The sequence below is a fragment of the Crotalus tigris genome, unplaced genomic scaffold, assembly GCF_016545835.1.
Source record: "Crotalus tigris isolate CLP2741 ecotype Arizona unplaced genomic scaffold, ASM1654583v1 scf7180000017666.379230911805:20528666, whole genome shotgun sequence".
In the NCBI taxonomy this organism is placed as follows: Eukaryota; Metazoa; Chordata; class Lepidosauria; order Squamata; family Viperidae; genus Crotalus; species Crotalus tigris.
The window spans coordinates 10,403,524-10,425,500 of record NW_024096552.1 but is presented as its reverse complement, the minus strand read 5'-3'; the positions used below and the strand labels follow the sequence as shown (position 1 = coordinate 10,425,500).

At 37.5% G+C, this 21,977-nt stretch overlaps 1 protein-coding gene across 4 annotated transcripts in view; it reads right to left on the bottom strand.

Moving 5' to 3' along the window:
• Positions 1–21,977, bottom strand: part of EGFR (epidermal growth factor receptor) — a 220,957-nt gene that overhangs the window by 53,508 nt on the left and 145,472 nt on the right. For all 4 annotated transcript variants that reach the window (XR_005555968.1, XR_005555969.1, XM_039336678.1 and 1 more), the window contains exons 6-12: positions 21,699–21,817; positions 20,791–20,932; positions 12,533–12,649; positions 5,103–5,229; positions 4,941–5,014; positions 3,459–3,549; positions 2,471–2,670 (exon numbers count right to left, since the gene is read on the bottom strand). Coding sequence is in view for 2 of the 4 variants with exons in the window: in XM_039336678.1 (XP_039192612.1) it covers positions 2,471–2,670; positions 3,459–3,549; positions 4,941–5,014; positions 5,103–5,229; positions 12,533–12,649; positions 20,791–20,932; positions 21,699–21,817 (870 nt within the window). In the remaining 2 variants the exon portion in view is untranslated. The remainder of the gene's footprint in view (positions 1–2,470; positions 2,671–3,458; positions 3,550–4,940; positions 5,015–5,102; positions 5,230–12,532; positions 12,650–20,790; positions 20,933–21,698; positions 21,818–21,977) is intronic.

Here is a 21,977-nt window from a genome sequence, read left to right as displayed (position 1 = left end):
TTAAAGTGGAAATCAATATAGACTAGGTGATACAATATCACCTATCTTTTTCTTAGCCTGCCTTGTAAAAGTATTTTGTAAACTAGAATGGGCAAGAGTGGAATACAAATCAATGGCACCTATTTAAATCACTTAAGATTTGCAGATGATACTGTTCTCACAAAACCCAGGAAAGCTACAAAGACACATGCAAGAGCCAAGAATTTTTTTATATTTGGAGAAGAACTAGATGTGGTAGACCACTATCAATACCTTGGTTAATGGATCTCAGTGGAAGGTGATACCAAAAAAAGAAAAAAAGAAATTGAATGGTGCGTTAAATGTGGTTGGCAGGCATTTGGCAAGTTAAATGTAATTTTCAAGCCATTATATTGCTCAGAAATAATTTGATAACAATAAAGCTGAACAGATAGGCCAATAGGATTTGGCAGTAAATAATTTGTTTTGCTGGATAGAATATAGGAACATTTGGGAGCTAGAATACAAACCCATATTTGTACCATTTACACTTATACATAGCTAATTGCTCATAGGAATAGCAGGAAATAATTAAGGAAAGAGGACTCCCTTTAAAAATGAAGGAAGGAAGAGTTAAGCAAAGAGTGTAGCAGGTACAAGAGAATTAAGTACACCCACAGGCTATATTTGCTGGCACAGTGACTCAGTAGTTAAGATACTAGGCTTGTCAGCTGGAAAGCTGGCAGCTCAGCTTTGAGACCCAAGTGCCAAGCAATGGAGTGAACTCCTATCCTCGCCCCAGTTCCTGCCAGCCTAGCAGTTTGGAAGAATGCAAATGTGAATAGATAAATAAGTACCACTTCAATGGGAAAGTAACTGTGCTTTATGACATCATGTTGACCACGACTGCAGAAATGCCTTCAGATGGCACTGGACCAATGGCTTTGAAATGGTGGTGGCAACAATTAGTGGAGTAAAATCCACAGGGACTCCTTTACCTTTTTACAGACTATATTTTAATATTTTGTGAAACAGTCTGGACTTGACCATGCTCTTCTGAAACTGAATATCCTTGTTTAAATATTCCAAGATTTTTTTTCTTTCAATTTAAAATATGATTAAAATATGGCTGATTCGATTGTGTTGTTGCTGCCATAGGGAGTGGGTGGGTGGAGGTTTTCTTTAATACATTTTTATTATGCAATGAATTTTTCTAAACGTTGTAAGCTGCCTGGAGTCATCTATATGTGAATTGGACAGCAATGTAAATTTGTTTAATAAATAAATAATAAAATAGAGATTTAAAGAAGGCAATCCAACAAAGCAGTAAAATAAATCCATTTAATTTGTAAAATCTTATAAATAAATAGGACAATAAAATAGCAACAAAAGTTTTCTAAAATGGCAACATTATTGCATGATATTATTCAAGGAAATAAAGTAAGCATGGCAGTTTGATATCATATAATTGCTTTAGGAAATTTCTCAATTGGAATTTATTAGTTTAAAACTTTTTTTTTACTCATATAGGCTAAGGTCTCCAGAAACCAGGATCTTAACAGTGCCTGATGTGCAAATGATGTCATTCATCAAAAGCTTGGAAACAGGCAAACCAAAGAAAGCATGGATGTCCATAGTGTAGTCCTCAATTTACGGCCACAATTGAGTGCAAAATTTTTTGTTGCTGAGTAAGACATTTGTTAAGTGACTTTTACAGCCTTTCTTGCCACAGTCGTTAAGTGAATCACTGTAGTTGTTATTTTAGTAACACAGTTGTTATTCAATTACTTCCCCATTGAGTTTGCTTGTCAGAAGGTCGTAAAAGATGATCACATGACCCCGGGACACTGCAACAATCATACATATAAGACATTTGCCAAGCAACTGAATTTTGATCATGTGACCATGGGGATGCTGCAACAGTCATAAGTGTGAAAAACGGTCATAAATCACATTTTCAGTGCTGTTGTAACTTTGAATGGTCACTCAATGAACTGTTGTAAGTCAAGGACTTTATGTAGTTAAGGCAAGCTATTTGCAGAATGTTCAGCAAATAAAACATTTCTTTTTCACAGTTGGCAACTTTCACACATTTAGCAACTTTAAGACGTTGCTAGATTTGAAGTCCACATACCTTATAATTGCCATGCTTGAAAAACACTGCTCTGAACCTATCTGCTTAAGCAATAAAGTGACTGTGTCTTTCAAAAGTCCTGACCTAAGTATTCTGAAGTACTTTCCCAATTTTACCTGAGTGTGTGCAGATTCATAGCAGATTCATAGGGTATTGGCAAAGTGATATGAGAATGCTGGCGTACCTGGCTTCTGCACAGGTGCATGCATGCTCTAAAGGCCAGCAGAGGCCTTGAAGGAAGAATGCTTGTACAGCTCAACTGTACAGATAAATGCATATACTACTATGATGAACTATGTGATGTGATTTAATTTAAGAATATAAACTGATTTTCAGAAATATATACCATTCATAGTTACATGAACCATATACACTTACCACATTCACTTTCATTTCCATTTTTGCTTATTTTTATTTTCTGTTTTGAGGTTACAAAAAGTTTATTCCAATCCAATGTATTGCCATAGCAAAGGTGGCTGTTTTTCAAAATGGCTACATCTCCATCACTTATTTCCTTGAGAGACCGTAATCCCAAAGATTTGATATTCAGGTTGATGATTGCAAGAGCATATTGACCTCTAAGGTAGAAAGATTAGGAAAATATATCAAACAATTTATTAATTATTAAATTTAGAGTGATACCTAATTCTGTAAGTGGGCAGGGTACAACAGAAAGTCTAATGACAATATGTGGTCTATTTTAATTGAGCTCTGTTCAGTTAAAAATAATAGTAAGAACTGAGGTACGTCTTTTATCACTGGGAGAGAACTTTGATCTCCTGGTATTTTTAGAGCTTCTAAGCCATTCCTTCTTGTTTCGTAGTCTGTAATGACAACCCAGAAATCATTATTACATTGTATACTTTCAAGTCTGGTCAGAAAGCAGTTTCTTTCACTGGAGTTCTCCAAATTTCACATCAAACTCCAGTTCAGACAGAACCAAAATAGCTGGTCACATAGTAAAAAATTCTGAAATCCAGTCTGCTATTAGTCAAGAGAAACAGCCCCAATTTTTCATCATACCTATTTATTTAAAATAAGATTAAGTGGAAATATTTCTGAAGATATTTTCAATCAGTGAAACAACATAATTAGCATACAGAATCCAATATAGATTATGCATCTATTTTGTTTGCAAATTACTTTAACATTTTGAATCTGATGTACACTCTTCTAAACATCAACTTTGATGGAACAATCAAAAGGAAGAATAAATTAAATATTTTAAATCATGGTAGTAGTGCTGATACATTCTACTGTGCTTTCAGTTCATCTGCAAACTAGCAACTGATCCATGGCAGAACAATGATCTGGTCTTTTTAAAATATCTCAACTATACAGGTTTTTGGCATGCTGCTCTACTTACAACCGTCTTGTTCTACCTCGTATTACTTCCAGATTTTCAAAACTACTCAAATCAGTGACATTTTCAGGCCAAACCTGGATCAACAGAAACCCTAAAACAAATAAACAACATTTACAAAGTATTTCTGACAAAGAAAATGTATTTTCTCTTTTCCAGTTTTTATGAGAACATCAAAATGAATCATGGCATTTCAGGAAGCTTCAGCACAGAGTTATTTTAAACCTTACTTTATAAACAGTTTACATGCAGGCAACCAAATCAGCTAAACAGTATGAAGGCTGGGCTGTGAACTTAGCTGACCAAGCCACTACAGAAAACCCAGTTCTCCTTAGCAATTCATCTTGGAAATTGGATTATTTTGCAGAATACTCTGATCCTTATTTCTTTTACTAAATAAGACCTTTTCAGAAATGTAGAAAAGGAATGATCATAGGAGCCTAATATTTTGGAAAGAATCTTAAATGGTAAATATCTTTTTTTAAAGACAAATGTTCACTCTATTTCTATAATTTTCCTAAGCTATCAAAAACATGTATATTTCTTGTTCATCAGTCTTTTAAACAAGTTAAACGACTACCACACAAAGAAGTATATTAGCCAGACACTGAAATAGATGAGCTACAATAAACAGATGTTTCAAATGAACATTTCAAATGCAAAAACATTAAATACAGTAATATTCAAATGTTCAAATGTTATGTCAGGAGAGTATTTACTTGAGTGTGATTTGCACAGTTGAATAGAATAGTTAAATCTAGAAAGTTTAACCAAATTTCCCACCAGGAACATACATGAATTTTGACTAATGTATTTGTACTATTCCAGAGAAAACCACTCTGAAGCTACAATTAGTCTAGAATGCAGTGGTGAAAGTAGTGATGGGATTCATCGTACAGACATATGCCCCTTTGTTTTGTGATAAACAATGACTGCTAGTTGACTTCTGGGTGCAATTTAAGATCTTGGTTATTCCCTGTAATGTTATCCATAGCATAGATTACCTGAGAGCCTGCCTTCTCCATATGTTTCTGCCTGACAGTGAGATCAGCTATGGTGGGTCCTGTTAATTAAGTCCTGCTGATTAATCAATATCTTTATAAGACTGAGGAATTGTGCCTTCTCAGTGATGACTCCTGGCCTGTTGAATGATTCACTCTATTGCACTTGAAAATCCATGCTTCTCCCATCCTTCTGACTTTCCAAAAATGGTTAAAGACCTGTTTATTCTCCCACACCTAGACCCTAGCATGGTGGTTATGTCTTTTGGGGTTTTTTGGGTTCTGTTTTCATGGTCAGCTTTATTTTTTTTTTAAAGAAAAGTGCTGTGGCATTCTAAATTAATTAATTAAATTTTAAACTACTTAAAATTTGCAGCAGAGTTGGGCACTCTTGAAATTAAATGAATGAATAGAAATAACAATGTTTAAAAGACCATCTACTATATTTAAATTCATATAAATAAATTTAAAACATCTTACTAACCTGTGATTTCTTTAACAGTTTGAAAAATATCCAATTTCCTTATATCCAAAGGAGGTGTTTTTGTGTATTCATCACTATAAGAGAATAATTGAATACTTGAGTAATGATGTAATATATTTTTAGTATGTTTTATGTTCCATATTTGACTAATCAGCAACTTACCCAAAAAAGGATGCATGCAGAAATGTGAGATCCCCATTGATTGTGGTACAGTTCTTAAAATAATCAATATTGGATTCATTTACTGCAAGAACACCTTTCAGTTCACCTATTCCAATTCCACTGCACACTGAGAAAAAGGAAAAATGCAATGTTAGGAATGCTTTCAAGATATTTCATGTTGGATTAAGAATTAGAATCACACAGAAATATAAGCAGCAACAAGACACACAATTAATTTGATTTGAACCAAGAAAAATAGGGATAAACAGCATTCGTAATAAAGTACTGTTATCATAGGACATCTTCCTTGTTGATTATGTTTTATTTAATTCATTGATCAAATCTTTACAACTAATAAATCACCATAAACGGTCAACTGGGGTGGATAGACCAGTAACACATTCTATGAGCAAAGTGCACAAACTGCCGGTCTTCTAAGCAGGCTTTCGAACCTCCAGCATTCTACTCTAACGACGTCGGCAGTTAGCCGATGAAAGCTAAGTTTATCAAACAATTATTAGTTTATTAAACAGTTGTTTTTATATTTATCCAGGTGTTCAACTGTTTTTCTCAACACACACACACACACACACACACACACAGTTTACAACATAAACTTTTTTCAATTCATTCTAAATTTTGATACAAAATTCCTTTACAATATTCCCAAGACCATAAACCCATATATTGTCCTATATTTTTAATTAAAATCCATAATAAATATTTGTTTTCTAATTCTTCCTGTCTTTCTTGCTAAGGATATGATATTAATTAATTTTATCCATATAGTATAGCATTTTATCCATATAGTATAGCCTAGCCTAGCCTAGCCTAGCGTAGCATATGTAGCATAGCATTATTAGTAGTATTAGTATACTATCATATCCCACAGGTGCTTTTTCAACAGGCAACTGAAACTTTTTTGTTTTTCTTTGAAGATATTTCGCTTTTCATCCAAGAAGCTTTCTCAGCTCTGACTGGATGGTGGGGAATGGAATGATTTATATTCCTATCAGACAGCTGGTCATTTGCATTCATTTAGAGAGTCATTGAGGCCACCTGGAAGTTTGTCTGTATCCTCAGTGTCACCCGAGTAATAGAGTGTGGAGTTTTAAAAGTAACTTTTGAAAATTTGATGTTTGGTCCATGTGGACTTGAATCGCCTGTTGAGCATAGCAGGTCAGTGGCAAAATCACTAAAACGGTGCATGTTGGGCTGCTTGTGTATCGAGTCTGACACATGCATACTTCGTCTGTGCTGGTTGTGATGCTGCTGCTCAGTTTATGGTATTGCTCGGTTTGTGATTGGTCGTGTGGTCGCACGCTGAGTGCTTACTGCAGACAGCAAGTGTTATGTTTCATTACACAACTGATGTGTGTGGGTGTGTGTACAGTGACTGACTACGTGCGAAAGGTAAATAATTTCTTTATTTTAAAAACTTGTTGGTGAATTGAAAATCTTTTTTTAATTTTTAGTGTAAAATTTACTATGAACATTTGCCTTAAATACAATAAATTAAATTTATGTTAAGAACTGAATATATATTTTTTTAAATAGAAGATTAACAAGATGTGAGTTCTGGCACCTTTTTTCTTACTTAAGAAGCACTGCTAATACATAATAACCTCAAGGATAACAACAGAGCCCCTGAAGAGAACACTGTCATCAACAGGCCTCCTCCAGGACTGACAGGGAGAAACTCCTGAGGGATTTTGGGGTGAGGACAGAAGTCCAAAGATCTCAAGGTGACAGTGGGTTGATCCCTACGATGAGACTATAAGGGTCATTTGAGTGCTTACTTTGTTTCTTCTTGCCCAGGTACGAGATAAGCAGAGTGGGGGTGGGTAAATGTAGTCCCCTATGTGGCCGTGGCAGAGACCAGCTTATGGGAGGATGAGAGATTGTGAAGATTGTGAGAGTAGTGTCAGAGCCCCTCAATTGTTTTTGCCTTTAACCCTTCCCTTTTCCCTTTCCTGCTTTTGACTATGTATTTTCTGGGCTTGCCCTACTATTGGGGGAGAGTGCTTGCAGGGGAATTATTATCTTCTTTGTTCTACTCTGTGCGAAATGCCCTCCCTCCAAGTGTGAGGAATGCGACCTTAATTTCTACCTTATTTCCAGACAACGGAGATGGGACTGTTGAGAAATGAAACCAGGAGACACCTTGAGAAGCCTGCTAAATTTTCAGCTTCTCATAAATGGTGGCACCGGTGGATTGGCTAGGTTTCCACCAGACGGTTGGACACTGGTAGAGGAGTTGTGAATTGCCTTTTTTTATAATATTTTATTGATTTTCTCATTTTACAATTGGGTATTTAAAAAGCTGAAACGTGTCTAATTGGGTTTAGGGTTTGGCACCAGTCAAGACCTTAGGATAGGGGAGAGAATGCAGCAGTTGTCATTTGAATATATTTTGGCTTTCATTTACAAGTCTGTGCATAGGAATTGTCAAGCAGCTAATGGATAAAAACGTTCAAATTCATTCTCAATTGGAATCCAATAATAGAGTGGATCTATTGGAGATGCCCAGGGAGTGACATTTTGACCCTGTTAGATCTGGGGAAGTGGACAAGGTTCTTGGAGCTGTTAGTACAACTACTTATTAAATCCTTGCCCCTACTGATTGGCAAAAATCTCCAGAAAGGTCTTCCAATGAAGCTACTTTCCAGTGGTTTTTTTTTTTTTTTGTTATTTTTTTTTAAGACATTTCACTTCTTTGAGAACTGAAGAAGCTTCTTGGATAAGAAGTGAAACATTTTCAAAGAGAAGAAAACAAGAAAAGTCCAGTTGCCTTTTGAAAAAATGCACCTTTGGGACAATCATAACCATATCTATAGATATCTGCAGAAGGGTGACTTGCAAGTGGATTCAAGTGTTAATTAATATAGATAGCCTTAACTTACAACAGTTCATTTAATGACTGTTTGAAGTTACAATGGCACTGAAAAAAGCGACTTAAGACAGTTTTTCAAATTTATGACCCTTACAGGATGCCCATAATCATGTGAACAAAATTCAAATGCTTGGCTCCTAACTCATATTTATGACAGTTGCAGTGTCCTGGGGTCATTTGATCACCTTTTGCGAGCTTCTGTCAAGTAAAATCAATGGGGAAGCCAAATTCACTTGACAAACTTGTTACTACTAGTAACTGCAATGATTCACTTAACAACTGTTAAAGGTCGTAAAATGGAGGAAAATTCACTTAATAACTGCCTTGTTTAGCAACAGAAATTTTTGGGCTCACTTATAGTTGTAAGTCAAGGATTACCTGTACATTGCAGCAGGAGGAAATATTCCTGGCCCATTTAACGAAGCCTTGGTCAATCTCCTCCTTAAGAAACTTTCCCTGGTTCCCATCTTTCTGGACATTTTTGTCCAGTTTCCCACCTCTCCTTTTTAGCAAAGATGGTGGAAAAAGTTGTTCTACTGCAGCTTCAGTGGATTATCTGACTCCTTCTAGTCGTGTTTCAGCTTGATTATGGGACAGAGACAGCATAGGTCACACTTGTAGATGATCTCTGGCTGAAGTGGGATGGAAGTAGTACATCCATCCTTGCTCTTCTTGCCTCTTGGCCGCTTTTGATATTATTAACCATGGTATCTTTTGGAGCCAGTTGTAGGACTGGTGTTGGGTGATGCAGTTTTGCCTGTTTCAACTCCTTTCTTCAAGGCAGATCACAATTGGTGATGACAGAGAGTGAGAGTTTACAGTTGTTCCTTTGTGGCATGCTGCAGAGCTCAGGGCCCTCTCCATTCCATTTTAGCATTTATATGAAACCACAGGGTTAGATCATCCAACACCATGGGATGAAGTATCATTAATGTGCCAATAATATCCAACTCTGTATTTGCTGATCCAAGTGATACTATAGCTGTCCTCTCACAATCTGCAAGCTGAAGGAATTTAGGTGGGGACCAATAGGCTTCAGCTGAACCTGGATAAGGTGAAGTGGTAGTGGGTTCAAGGAGCTTTCGGATCTGGAGGTTTATCATCTTTAGTTCTTATAGAATTGCATTATCCCAGACAGATCCAGTGCACAATCTGTGGCTTCTCCTAGATTCATGACTCCCGACTCAAAGAGCAGGTGACAGTTGTGGCTAAGAGAGCACTTATGCAATTTCGTGTTGTGTGTTAGTTGTGCCCTTTCCTGGATTGTGAAGCTTTGTGCACAATCCATCATGCCCTGGTTATCTCCTGATTGGATTATTACAATGCGCTTTACATGAGGCTACCCTTGAAAAATATTCAGAAACCACAATTGGTAGAGAATACAGTGGCATAGAAGGCTCCTCAGGTGATATATGTGACACCATTGTTACATGAGCTGCACTAGCTGGCAATTTGCTTCCAGGTCCAATTCAAGGTATTGGTCATTAGCTTTAAAGCACTTTATGGCATAGATCCAGGGTATCTGAGGAACTGTCTCAAGCTGATGGGACTAGCTCTCTCCATTCATTCCATTGGAAATGCCCCACTTTGTTATCCTGCCAGCAAAAGAATTTTGGCTGCTGGAGTCCAGGAGAAGAACCTGGAATATTCTCCCAACAATAATGAGGTCTGCTTCCATATTCCTGGTTATCTGAAAGAGCCTAAAAATTTGGCTCTGCTGCTTGGCTCAAGGCCCTAACAGAGACTTGGTATGATGTGGATGGTTGACTGGATCCTCAATCCCAGGCTGCCCATCATCTTGGTTTATAACATTGTAATTTTTCTATTTTAATGATTTCCTAGCACTTTAATTTTTTTATTATATTGCAAGTCAACCACAGTCACTGTATCAGTAAAATAGGAAGCATAGAAATTCAATAACTAAGTAAATAAAAACATATAATCTATCCAAAGTTCCATTTAATAAATCCCAAATATTTGCGATACATGAGATACATCATTAGACAATAGATTGTATCATTTTTTACTGCGGAAAAAACATTGTGTTGCATTAAAATAGATACATCTTTAGAGTTTAATTATGCATCTATTATATTTTCTCTATTTCTGCAAAATCACATTCATGTGTCATATATATCATTCAGTTAACAGAAAATGATTAAACTGATTTATTTAAATTTATAACAACCTAAAAGTAGTGTACAGTACATACATTGTATTTAATAATTGTTCTATATAATTAATTAAATTATATTTAAATATATTGAATTTTATAGTAGGCATTTATTCTAACACTAAAGTTCTATCCTGATTATATCAAATTATTCTAGCATTGTCACTGTGTGTAATTTCATTTACAATGAAATAGGATTTGCAGTGGTTTAATCAAAAACAAAATAACAGTGTTGACAATATGCATAAAAATCCCTCAAAATCATAAAAGTTTGGTTGTTCTATTTTGGGCAATCTTGTTTTGATATCTTTCATGATTATTTTGAGGACAGGAACTTGGTACTTTTCATTCATCTTCTTACATATGGGAATTGCTCATTGGGAACTCTGATCAGAGAGGACACATTTATTAAGTATTAGTACTGCTTTATAAAACCCTAGTGAGACCACACCTGGAATACTGCAACCAGTTTTGATCACCATACTACAAAAAAGATGTTGAGACCTTGAAAAAAGTTCAGAGAAGAGCAACTAAGATGATCCAAGACCTGGAGACTAAAACATATGAAGAATGGCTGCAGGACTTGGGTTTGGCTATTCTAAAGAAAAGAAGAAATAGGGGCGACATGATAGCAGTATTCCAGTATTTGAGAGGGTGCCACAAAGAAGAGAGGGTCAAATTATTCTCCAAAGCACCAGATGGCAGAACAAGAAACAATGAGTGGAAAGCAACATGGATATCACATATGTATCAAAAAATGACATGACGCCACATTCAATATTTTCTCCTGAAGGACTTAGTCTGGAAAATCAAGGGCCTCCAGAAGCAATACTTCAAGGGAAAATAAATACTTTCCAGGAGGAAATATATGTAATGTTAGGACAAATACAAATGACAATAGACTCAAACCATGAGGAAATTTGAAACAACTTTGATGATTTAAATAAGCATATTTCCAATCTAAATCTACAATTAAAAAATACCCAGGAAATAACAATAAATGAATAAATAAATCAAATAATAGAAATTAGAAGAGTATGATCAAATTGATGAAATAACAAAGGAAAAGAATTACAATTTGACACAAACAGGAAAAAATCTATACGATTCTGATACAACAAGAAAAATGGAATGGACTACAGAATTATCAGGAGAACCATGAAAGTTTGGGAGACAGAAAGTATTCATCTTACTTATTTCATCTTTTGTATTCCCAACAACATTTGTAAAAATACAGGAACTGCTGGGTAAGCGGATTACATCAACTTGGAAAATTACTTGGCAAAAGAAGAAGATCAGAGACAGATAGAAGAGATTTGACTCGCCCTACCAGATGGACTATTATGTGAATAAACATCACAAAGCTATTGATCATAAAACATGTCTGAGGGATGTGACCATGTGGGATTTGCCTAATGACAGCAGCTGGGACTGCCGGAATTGCTGTTGTAAATCAGTGCAATAACATGACGTCAGTCCGGCAGTCCCAGCTGCTGTCAATAGGCAAATCCTACATGGTCACATCCCTAGTCATGTGATCACCATTTGCAAAGTCCTGCCAGTGTATCCTTGTTGACTTTGTTGGAAGCCAGCAGTGAAGGTCACAAATGGCAGCCACATGACAAATGGCATCCATAGGACACTGCAATGTTATTATTGCCAAGCATTTGAGTTGCAGTCATGTGACCCCAGAGATATTGTGACATCACAACTACTCTACATTCAGCACTATCATAAGTTTGAATAGTCTCTGAATGAGTGATTGTTTAACAAGGATTTCCTGTAAATGATAGGAATAGTTAGATTGTGAAATCAATTTGTGGAAGGCTCTCCTTTCATATCTTCAAATGGTCATTTAATAGTTATCTCTCTGGCATCCCTGACATTAGATTCTCTGTTGCAACACTTGTCATCTGGAACACCATTTTTCTGAGATTTGTTGGGCTGCCATCCACCATGTTTAAAAATTCTGGAAAATCTGACTATTCACTAGCCTTGATTACACTGAATAATGAGTCTTATATATTGTATTACTTTAAAATGGCTTTCTTTTACCAGATTTTTTTTAATTTATTTTTTTATTGTACCCTGTCCAAATTAACCATGGAGTTGGATGGCCTTACAAAAAGAAATCATAATAAACTGATTTTCTACTGGGCAGAGGGATGATTGTCAAATGGCCCCATACAATTCTATGATTCCCTGATATGGACTAACATTATTAATCAACATGTGCAGTTAACATTATAAATCTAGTGAAATGATTAAAGCTTCTCTATCAGGTATCATATTAATATGTAGAATGCCTACTGTTAGCAATAATCCTTTGAGCTGTTGCATAATTTCTTTCTCTATCCTTCATACCTTTGCTACAAGGGCCATCACATTTTTTACATTTTCGAATGCCATTCTGCTCCACTTCTGTCGAGTCTGCATTGCATGATCGGACACATGAGCCATGGTCTGTTACTACATAGTTATCTAAAAAAATTAGGAAGAGAAAGAGGGAAAAAAAACCAGATAGTCATAAGGGAAAAAAGGACACTTGTCGCAGAATTTGTGTTATTTCCTTGGTTGATATAATTTTCATTTCCAGCCAAAACACACATTCTACAAAAAAAATACACAAACATACTCTCCAAATCAACTATAAGCTTGTCAGTACAAATGGTATGTAATTTTAGTAAGATTTAATACATTTTAAAAAATGGCAGATCAAATATAAACTTCAGAATGAACTGATGTGCAAAAGAACCTTGCCAGTATCTTGAACAACTGTATGTATAATTCATAGTAGTAGCTTCTCTGTAGCATACCTTTGAAACATTTCAGTGAATTCCAAATGTATGTTAAAAGTTCATTAGACTCTTCATACCAGGTCATTTGTGAAAAAAAACCCCTCATTTCTCTAGAATGAAATTTCAGAAACCTGAACCAGTTTTTGAAAATATGTTAAATATGTGGTTTCTGGGAAGGAGATCAGTTTAGGAGTAAACAGAATTTTTTTTTGAAAAGCTCAAAATTCACTAATTTTGCTAATTAGTAATACTAATTAGTAATTACTATTAGCAACAATACATCATGAGTAATTTCATGATCTGGTCTGATTGAGAGAAAGTTCAAAAGAATCACATATTTAATAACATCAATAACAACAATAGTTGGAAGGGACCTTGGAGGTCTTCTAATCCAACCCTCTGTTTAGACAGGAAACCCTATACCAGTGATGGTGAACCTTTTAGAGACTGAGTGCCCAAAAACCCACCCTGCCCCCCTGCTCCGCTCCATTCCAGCCACACTTGCCACGCTGCCCATCAGCTCACCATAGGGGATCATGAAGAGACTATAACATTTGTAGTGACCCCTGGCATGGAGTGCCCCCTTATTCTGGGCATGGCATGGCTAGCCAAGTGGAACACATGGGTGAACTGGAGGACGGGAGAACTAAGATTCCACGATGGATGTACAGTAAAGACCCCAGCTCAGCTCTGAAATGGGGGAAGTCCCTCCAAAAGAGCAGTGGGGGGGAAGGAGTTACAAGACATCCAGAGGAATACAGGGACTTAGCTGAAGTGTTCAGCGAGGAGAAATCTGAAGAACTGTCCCCTCACCGACCCATGGACTTCTCCATCAAGATCCTCCTAGGGGCAAAATTACTCAAGCCAAAACTATATTCTATGAGCCCATGAGAGCTCAAGGAAATGTAAAGAAAAAAATATAGAAAGGGGTTTCATCCAGCTGGTGAAACCAAAGACCGCAGTCCAGGTGTTATTTTGAGAAAAGAAAGATGGGACTCTCTACCTCTACATGGACTATAGATCTCTGAACATAGTGAGCGAGAGTAAGCTATACCTCTTCCCTCTCATGAAGGACATGCTAGCACACCTATTGAAAGGAAAAATCTTTTCGAAACTGGACTTGAGGGAGGCATATTATAGGATTAGAATTAAAGAAGGGGATGAGTGGAAAACTGCTTTCAATTGCCCCTTAGGATGTTACCAATTCAGAGTTTTACCCTACAGCCTTCAAGGGGCACCCATAGTATTCATATAATTAATAAATGAAGTGCTCCGAGAGCACCTGTATAAAGGGTGCTTGTTTACCTGGACAATATCCTGATATTCACTGAAACAAAAGAGACATGTGAAATTAGAACTGTGCTGAAAAAACTCCAAGCAGCTCACCTGTATGCTAAGCTGTCTAAGTGTGAATTTCATAAGGAAAAAATTGACTACCTGGGGTACCACATCTTGCTGAGTGGCATAGAGATGGACCCTGAAAAAGTCTGAGCTGTACTAGAATGGGCTCTGCCCTGCACCAGGAAGCAATTGCAAAGTTTCCTTGGATTTGCTAATTTTTACCGGCAATTCATCCTTTCCTTTGCACAGATTATGCTACCAATTACTAACTTGTTAAAGACAAAAGGGGAGGGGAAACCCAAACTGAGTCAGTCATTGAAAGGGACAGTAGAATGTCAAACCACATTTGAAAGATTAAAAAGACTATTTTCTGCAGAGCCAGTTCTAAGGCACCCTGACACCAAAAAACTTTCAAAATTCAGGCTGATGCTAGTGATGTGGCTTTGGGGGCAGTACTATTACAAGAGAATGATGAAGGGAAATTGCATCCTTGTGCATACACATTAAGGAAACTCACAGAGACAGAGCAAAGGTGGGCAGTTTGGGAGAAGGAGGCTTACGTGGTCTAATGGGCACTTCTAAACTGGCAGCACTTCCTGGAGGGGAACAAAATTCTTTTCCATGTGTGGACCGACCACAAAAACCTGGAAGCGCTAAAAACACCCAAGAAACTGACACCTAAGCAAGTGAGATGGTTGTGATATTTCCAGCTGTTTAATTTCACTCTAAAGCACTTGCTGGGGAAAAATATTCCTAGCAGATGCATTGTCCAGACTGCCCCAGTAGAATAGCCACCAAACAGAAATAACAGACCCACTTATGCCAACAAAACAATTAGCAGCACAAGTCACCACCCGAGCACAAGCCAAACTTCAAAAGCCCCTAGCGAGCCAAGCAGGGATTGAATTCAAAAAAGCACTAGAAACTGACAAATGGTTCTTAAGCCACAAGAACCTATGCATTGTGACTGATGGGTTACCATGGGTCAGAGGAAAGCTGTATGTCCCAAAGAGCCAGAGACTGACATTCATGCAGCTATGCTATGATTCAAAATCAGCTGAACATTTCAGATTCGTAAAAACTTCACACCTGGCAGTTTTGGTGGCCATCAATAAAATAGGACATTGAAAGTTATGTGGCCAGTTGTCCAACTTGTGCAGCAGCGAAGAGAATGCAAGGAAATACCCCAGGCTTGTTGCAACCAGTAGCAACCCCATCAGCACCTTGGAGAGAAATCTCTATGGACTTTATTGTGGAGTTACTGGAAAGTGGGGGGAGCACAGTCATTTGGGTCATGATGGATTTATTCTCTAAACAAGTACATTTTATCCCATGCCAAAAAATCTCCAATGCAAAGACACTTGCAAATCTGTTCGTCCAGCATATTTATCGATTTCATGAAGCCCCGCAACAAATCATATCAGATAGAGGGGTACAATTCACATCAGAATTCTGGAAAGCATTCCTAGAACTGTTGGGGACCACACAGGGGTTGTCATTTAGTCATCATCCATAGATGAATGGTGGGACTGAACGGTCGAACTCAGTACTGGAACAGTACCTACATTGCTTCATTAACTACCAGCAGGACAATTGGACTGACCTGCTCCCATTTGCAGAGATCACCCATAACAATGCAGTGCATTCTAGCATGGGCTACACTCCTTTCCAGGTGGTGATGGGACAAAGTTTCACCCCGATGCCAGAACTCCCATTGGATGACCCGACCATCCCTTCCCTGAAGGAGTGGATTGCACAATTATGGAATATCTGGCCAGTTGTGAGAAAAGTATTAGACGAAGGTAGGGAAGCATATAAATTCCAAGCAGATAAGAAATGAAGCAAACCTAAACCATTTCAAGTAGGAGAGACAGTTTACCTGTCAACAAAGTATCTAAAATTCTTGCAACCCTCAAAAAATTTGTAGGACCAAAATTTGTAGGACCATTTCCTATTAAAAGAATAATCAATTCTGTCACTGTAGAATTGGAGCTCCCAAAGACACAGACAGGTTCACTCAATTATCCACTGCAGCCTTTTAAAACATGAACTGCAATAGCCCTTAAGGCCATTTGCAGCTCCTTCCTCTCCTCTAATCATGGTAGAAGATAAACAACATTTTAAATAAAAGAAATCCTAGATTCCAGAAAACATCATGGTTCCACCCAATATCTAATAGCATGGAAACAACTGCCACCTTCCCAAAATGAGTGGGTCCAAAAACATCATATTAGAGCCAATCGACTACTTAGTAAATTTCATGCTGCATACCCGGACAAACCAGACTAATCCTTCTCTCCCTTTTTTCTGTTTTATTTCTACAGATGAATCTTTATTTTTTTCTAAGGGGGGCAGGATGTCAGAACCTATTTTTCCCTGGGAGGGATTTATCTAATTTCTTTCCTATTTCTTTCTTTCTGAGGGTTCTGCCATTTCCCTGAGGGGGAGGGGGAGGCTCTGTGATATGTTATTCTGCTTTGCTACAATGTATCCTTTCCTCTGTTCCTGCATTCTGACTCTTTGAACTGTCTCTCCCTTGATGTTACCTTGGGGTAAGAAAGGAATATGCCTCCGGCCATGTGGCTTATCTTTCTTGGGATGAGGTTTTGAAGTGGGCCCTGACACTATCCCTCTGTTAATGCAGCCTAACACTGTGTTGGCTTTTTTTGTCAGCTGGAGCACACTGCTGGCTCATATTTAAGTGATTGTCCACTAGGATTCCGAGATCCCTCTTACAATTACTACTATTGAGCAAGGTACCACATATACTGTAATTGTGCATTTGGCTTTTCTTGCCTAAATATAGAACCTTTCTTTTTTCACCATTGAATTTATTTTGTTAGATAGTGCCCAATGTTAAAGTCTGTCAAAATTATCTTAAGCCTATCTTCTGGAGTGTTGGCTATTCCTGCCAGCTTAGTGTCATCTGCAAATTTGATGAGTTCCCCATCTATCCCCTCATCCAAATCATTGATGAAGATGTTGAAGAGCACTGGGCCCAGAACAGAGCCCTGGGGCACCCCACTACACACTTCCCTCCATGTAGATGCAGTTCTATTGAGGACCATATGCTGAGTATGGCTGGTCAGCCAGCTATGAATCCATCTGGTGGTGATGCAGTCTAACCCACATTTTTCTATCTTATCAAGTAGTAGGTTGTGATCTACTTTATAAAATGCCTTATTGAAGTCCAAGTAAATTATATCCACAGCATTCCTCTTGTCCACTAATTTTGTCACTTGATCAAAGAATGAGATAAGATTTGTCTGGCACAATTTGTTTTTGACAAAACAATGTTGGCTTTTGTTTGTGACTTTATTTGCCTGTAGGTGCTTGCTAATTCATTGCTTGATAATCTTTTCCAGAATCTTCCCAAGTATTGAGGTCAGGCTGATAGGTCTGTAGTTTCATGGATCCATTTTTTTTTCCTTTTTGGAAGATGGGAACTACATTAGCTCTTTTCTAGTCCTCTGGTAGTTCCCCGGCGCACCAAGATCTTTGAAAGATATAGTTCACTGGTTCTGAGATCACGTCTGCCCATCTCTTCAGAACCTTGGGGTGTAATCCATCTGGTTTGGGTGATTTGAACTCATGATTTGAACTCATCTAACTCACTTACCATTTTCTTGCCTATTTAACTTGTGTTTCTAATCTGTTTTTATGGTACTGTTTTTGATAGGTTGGACTGTTTTTTCCCTTTGTGTAAAGACGGATGCAAAAAATGAGTTAAATAGTTCTGCTTTCTCCCTGTTGCTTGTCACCTTCTTGCCACTTTCTACCATTAATGGACAAATCAGTTCCTTTTTCTTGTTTTTTATATGTTGAAACAAGTTTTTTTTGTTATTTTTGACTTTTGTCACAAGCCTTAGTTCATTTTGAGCCTTAACTTTCCTCATTTCATCTTTGCAGGCTTGGGCTATTTGCTGATATTCTGCCTTAGTTATGTGCCTCTCTTTCCACTTTTTATACTTGTCCTCTTTGTCTTTCAATTTATCAGAGAGTTCTTTATGCAGCCGGCTGATTCTTTTGAGAGATGTTATTTTTCTTCTTTATTGGTACTGTGCTAGACTGGGCTTTTATTATCTCACTTTTTAAAATTTCCCAAGCTTCTTGTTTACCCCTTTAGGATTTTCATCCATGGACTCCTTTCCAAGCTCTAAGTTTATTGAAATTAGCTCTCTTAAAGTCCAATACCCTAGTTTGACTATGTTCTATTGCTTGTGCTTACATAATGTTGAATTTCAATATTGCATGATCACTCTCTCCCTCAAGATTCCTGTAGCTTCAACACCTCCTATTGTTTCATTTCTGTTAGTGAGAATTAAGTCCAATATGGCTGATTCTCTAGTTCCCTTCTCTACTTTTGGGGAGACAAAGTTGTCTGCTACGTTTGTCAGGAATCTGTTTGATCTTCTAGTTGTTGCAGAGTTTGTCTCCCAATTGATGTCAGGATAATTAAACTCTCAAATTACTATTGTGATGTGCTTCCTACACACCTTAGTTAACTGACTAGCAAAAAGCTCTTCTATTTCTTCTGTTTGGTTGGGTGGCCTATAGTATACACCTATGGCAATGTCATTTCTCCCCTCCTCTTTTATATTGACCCAAATGCATTCAAGACAGTTTTTTTTAATCATTGTTGTGCTCTATTTCTGTAGAGATGTAGTTGTTTCTTATAGAGAGAGCAACTCCATCTCCTCTTTTATTTGGTCTGTTTCTTTTAAATAACTTAAATCCCTCTAGCTGTGTGTTCCATTTGTGGATTTCATCCCTCCAAGTTTCCGTAATGGCAACGATATCATATCTGTCTTCATTTACTTGAATTTCTAATTCACCCTGTTTATTGCTCATACTCTGTGTGATAGTGAATTGACATTTGAGTCCTTTATGTTTGGCCCTGTGTTTAATTTCTATATAACCTGTGTGGTACCTGAATTCCCCTACTTTCTTACCACCTGTTTGATTAGTGCACTTGGTGTGGTACTCACTATTAAAAGCTTGATTTTGCTTGACAGCAAGGTTGATATTCTTATCCGCCCATACATGTATGTTATATGCACTGATAACCCTATTAGTTTTAGATTGCTGGAGACAGGAATGTTCTATATCAGTGATGGCAAACCTTTTAGAGACTAAGTGCCCAAACCATAACCCCAAACCCACTTATTTATCACCTTGATGTTGCTCATGGGGGGATGCCTGTGGGTGCTGGGCAGGGTTGGGGGAGATCCAGGGGGTCTCTGTGGGTGGGGCAGTGGGCAGGAGGCTCGACCTGTGGAGTGAGGCAGGGGACAGGGTGGGGGTGCCATTGCCACAGGACAAGGCAAGATGAGGCAGGGGATGGGGCGGCTGCTGCCTGATACCATCAGCCCTCGCACACCGAGGCCAGCGAGAGCATGGGGGCCAACAGTGTCCGTCAGCAGCCACAGCCTGCCAGCCCCTCAACAGGTGCACTCTGGGGCTCTGCAGCCCATTGCCAATACCAGGCCAGCCCTCTAGCAGCAGACAGAGTAGGGGGGGAAGTATGTGATGCAGACCGTCGGATGTGCCTACTCCGTCCCATGTGTTTTTGCTTGCGGTTGGAGAGCAGGTCGCTGTTGGTCATCTTGGCCCCCTTGCAGATCTTGCCCTTGGCCCGAACATGGAGCCTGTTCCCCTCATGCAGCCAATGCACCTTGGCCCCACGTCGGGCCACCATGGTGGCCTAATGGACCTGCATGAGCTGCTGGTGGCAGCAGCATGCGTGCCCACAGAGAGGGCTCTGAATGCCGCCTCTGGCACACTTGCCATAGGTTCACCATCACTGTTCTATAACAATTAACTCACTGTCCCCGTGGTTTAATTTAAATATTTTTCCAGAAAATCTGTGAATTTAATGCCAAATAGACTGAATAAGGAAAATTTGGAACTGGAACATCCTAGATGGATGCAATGCTGAAATCAGTTTTGTCATTTTTCAAAAGTGGTAGAGGTAACTGAGCATCTACTTTTTTATCACACTGAAGTCTCCCTGGCTACTCACATTTTCTAACTGAAAAACACCATATAGAAAGATACCCATTTGATACCTAGAATTAAATTCTGATGGAAGCTATACAAATTACACCTGTCAAAGAGCTGTCAGAATATTCACACACATTCCTTATATATAAACTCCTTACTTAATTTATTAGATTTTCCCTAAATTCTTTTCTCCATTGAATTAAATCACAAGAGTAAATTCTTATAGATGTATATGTTTATAAATAAATTCCTTCAAAACATATTCCAGTATTTCATTTATTTTTCACAAGTTTAACACTGCATACCTACTACTATATTTCTGATTCTTCATTTTACAATGCATAGATGAGCATATAGGAATTATTTCCCGAAATACAAATTTGGAGTTAATATGAAGCATCCCAAATAAAAGGTAAAAAGAAACTTAACTAGCTTTGTTAAATAGTATTTAATATAAATAATAATATTTATTTAACTTACGTGGACAGTTTTTTACACAAGTTGCTCCAAAACTGTACTTTCCTTCTGGGTTATCTTCCAATTGATAAGTATAGGGATTGTATATTTGTAAAGCTGGGCAAGACTCCTTGCAAGTTGCATCATCCCAAAACTTGCGACATGCCTATAAAAAGGTAATCCAAATAATCTTTTGTTTTAACAGTGTCAGGAAATGACAACAGTGGATTTTAAACAATTACATAAGACTAAAATTCAAAGAATTCAATATTCCATCCATCCAAGCATTAATGTAGACAGACAAGACAGAAACATTATTTTTGTCATTGGCCAATAAAGATACATTCAATAAAATGAACAACACAAACTATCCCCTAACAACAAGAATTATTGTGGGCAAAGTTTACACTAATGTACACATAAGAGAAATAAATTTATTTTGATGGTGTAACAGATCAGTGTTCCAGAAATTTGACTAAAGGAGGAATAATCAACTGGCTATGAATATTCTTGTAGAATTAGCAATACAGAAGAACATGGCTCCGTTTTCTATGGTATTCATTTTCACAAAAGCAATAATGAGTTTCCTATGGAGTTTTCCTATATTTCTCTTCTAGGGCAGATGAGGGGAGACCAAATAAAAAAATGTAAATATAATATGGGACTAACTAAATACAGCTAGGATAATTATAACTAAAAGAAATCGTAGTCAGTTATATTATGTCAAAATACAACCTTACTGAATTTTCAATTTAAGAATGAGATTAAAGCACAAAGACTTATTTTTTTCTATATATTTGTTATATTACTTTTATTGCTTTGTTTATTTATTGTAGTTAATACTTTAAAAAAAAACTAAGCACAGTAATCTGATTTTTTATTTCCTTTTTTGTAGTGCTAAAACGCTAGGCAAGTTTCTATAGCTTCCTTACCAAGCAGTCACTTTCTTTAGGACCTGTACATCCTGCTGCGCACTGAGTATGACAGCAGTCACTTGGCAATCTTCCCTTGCATCGACCTGAGCACTGTGCTGCACAGTCAATCTTAGTTACTGAAAGTTGAAAATAGCACAAGTTAAACTACATGTTTTACAAATAAAAATATTTATTAAAATATTTGAATGCCTTTCAGAAATCATAAATGTTATTTGACTGAGTCAGAGTTTAGTTACAGGTAGTTTGTATGGTCACTATGGTTATAAAAAGATGGAT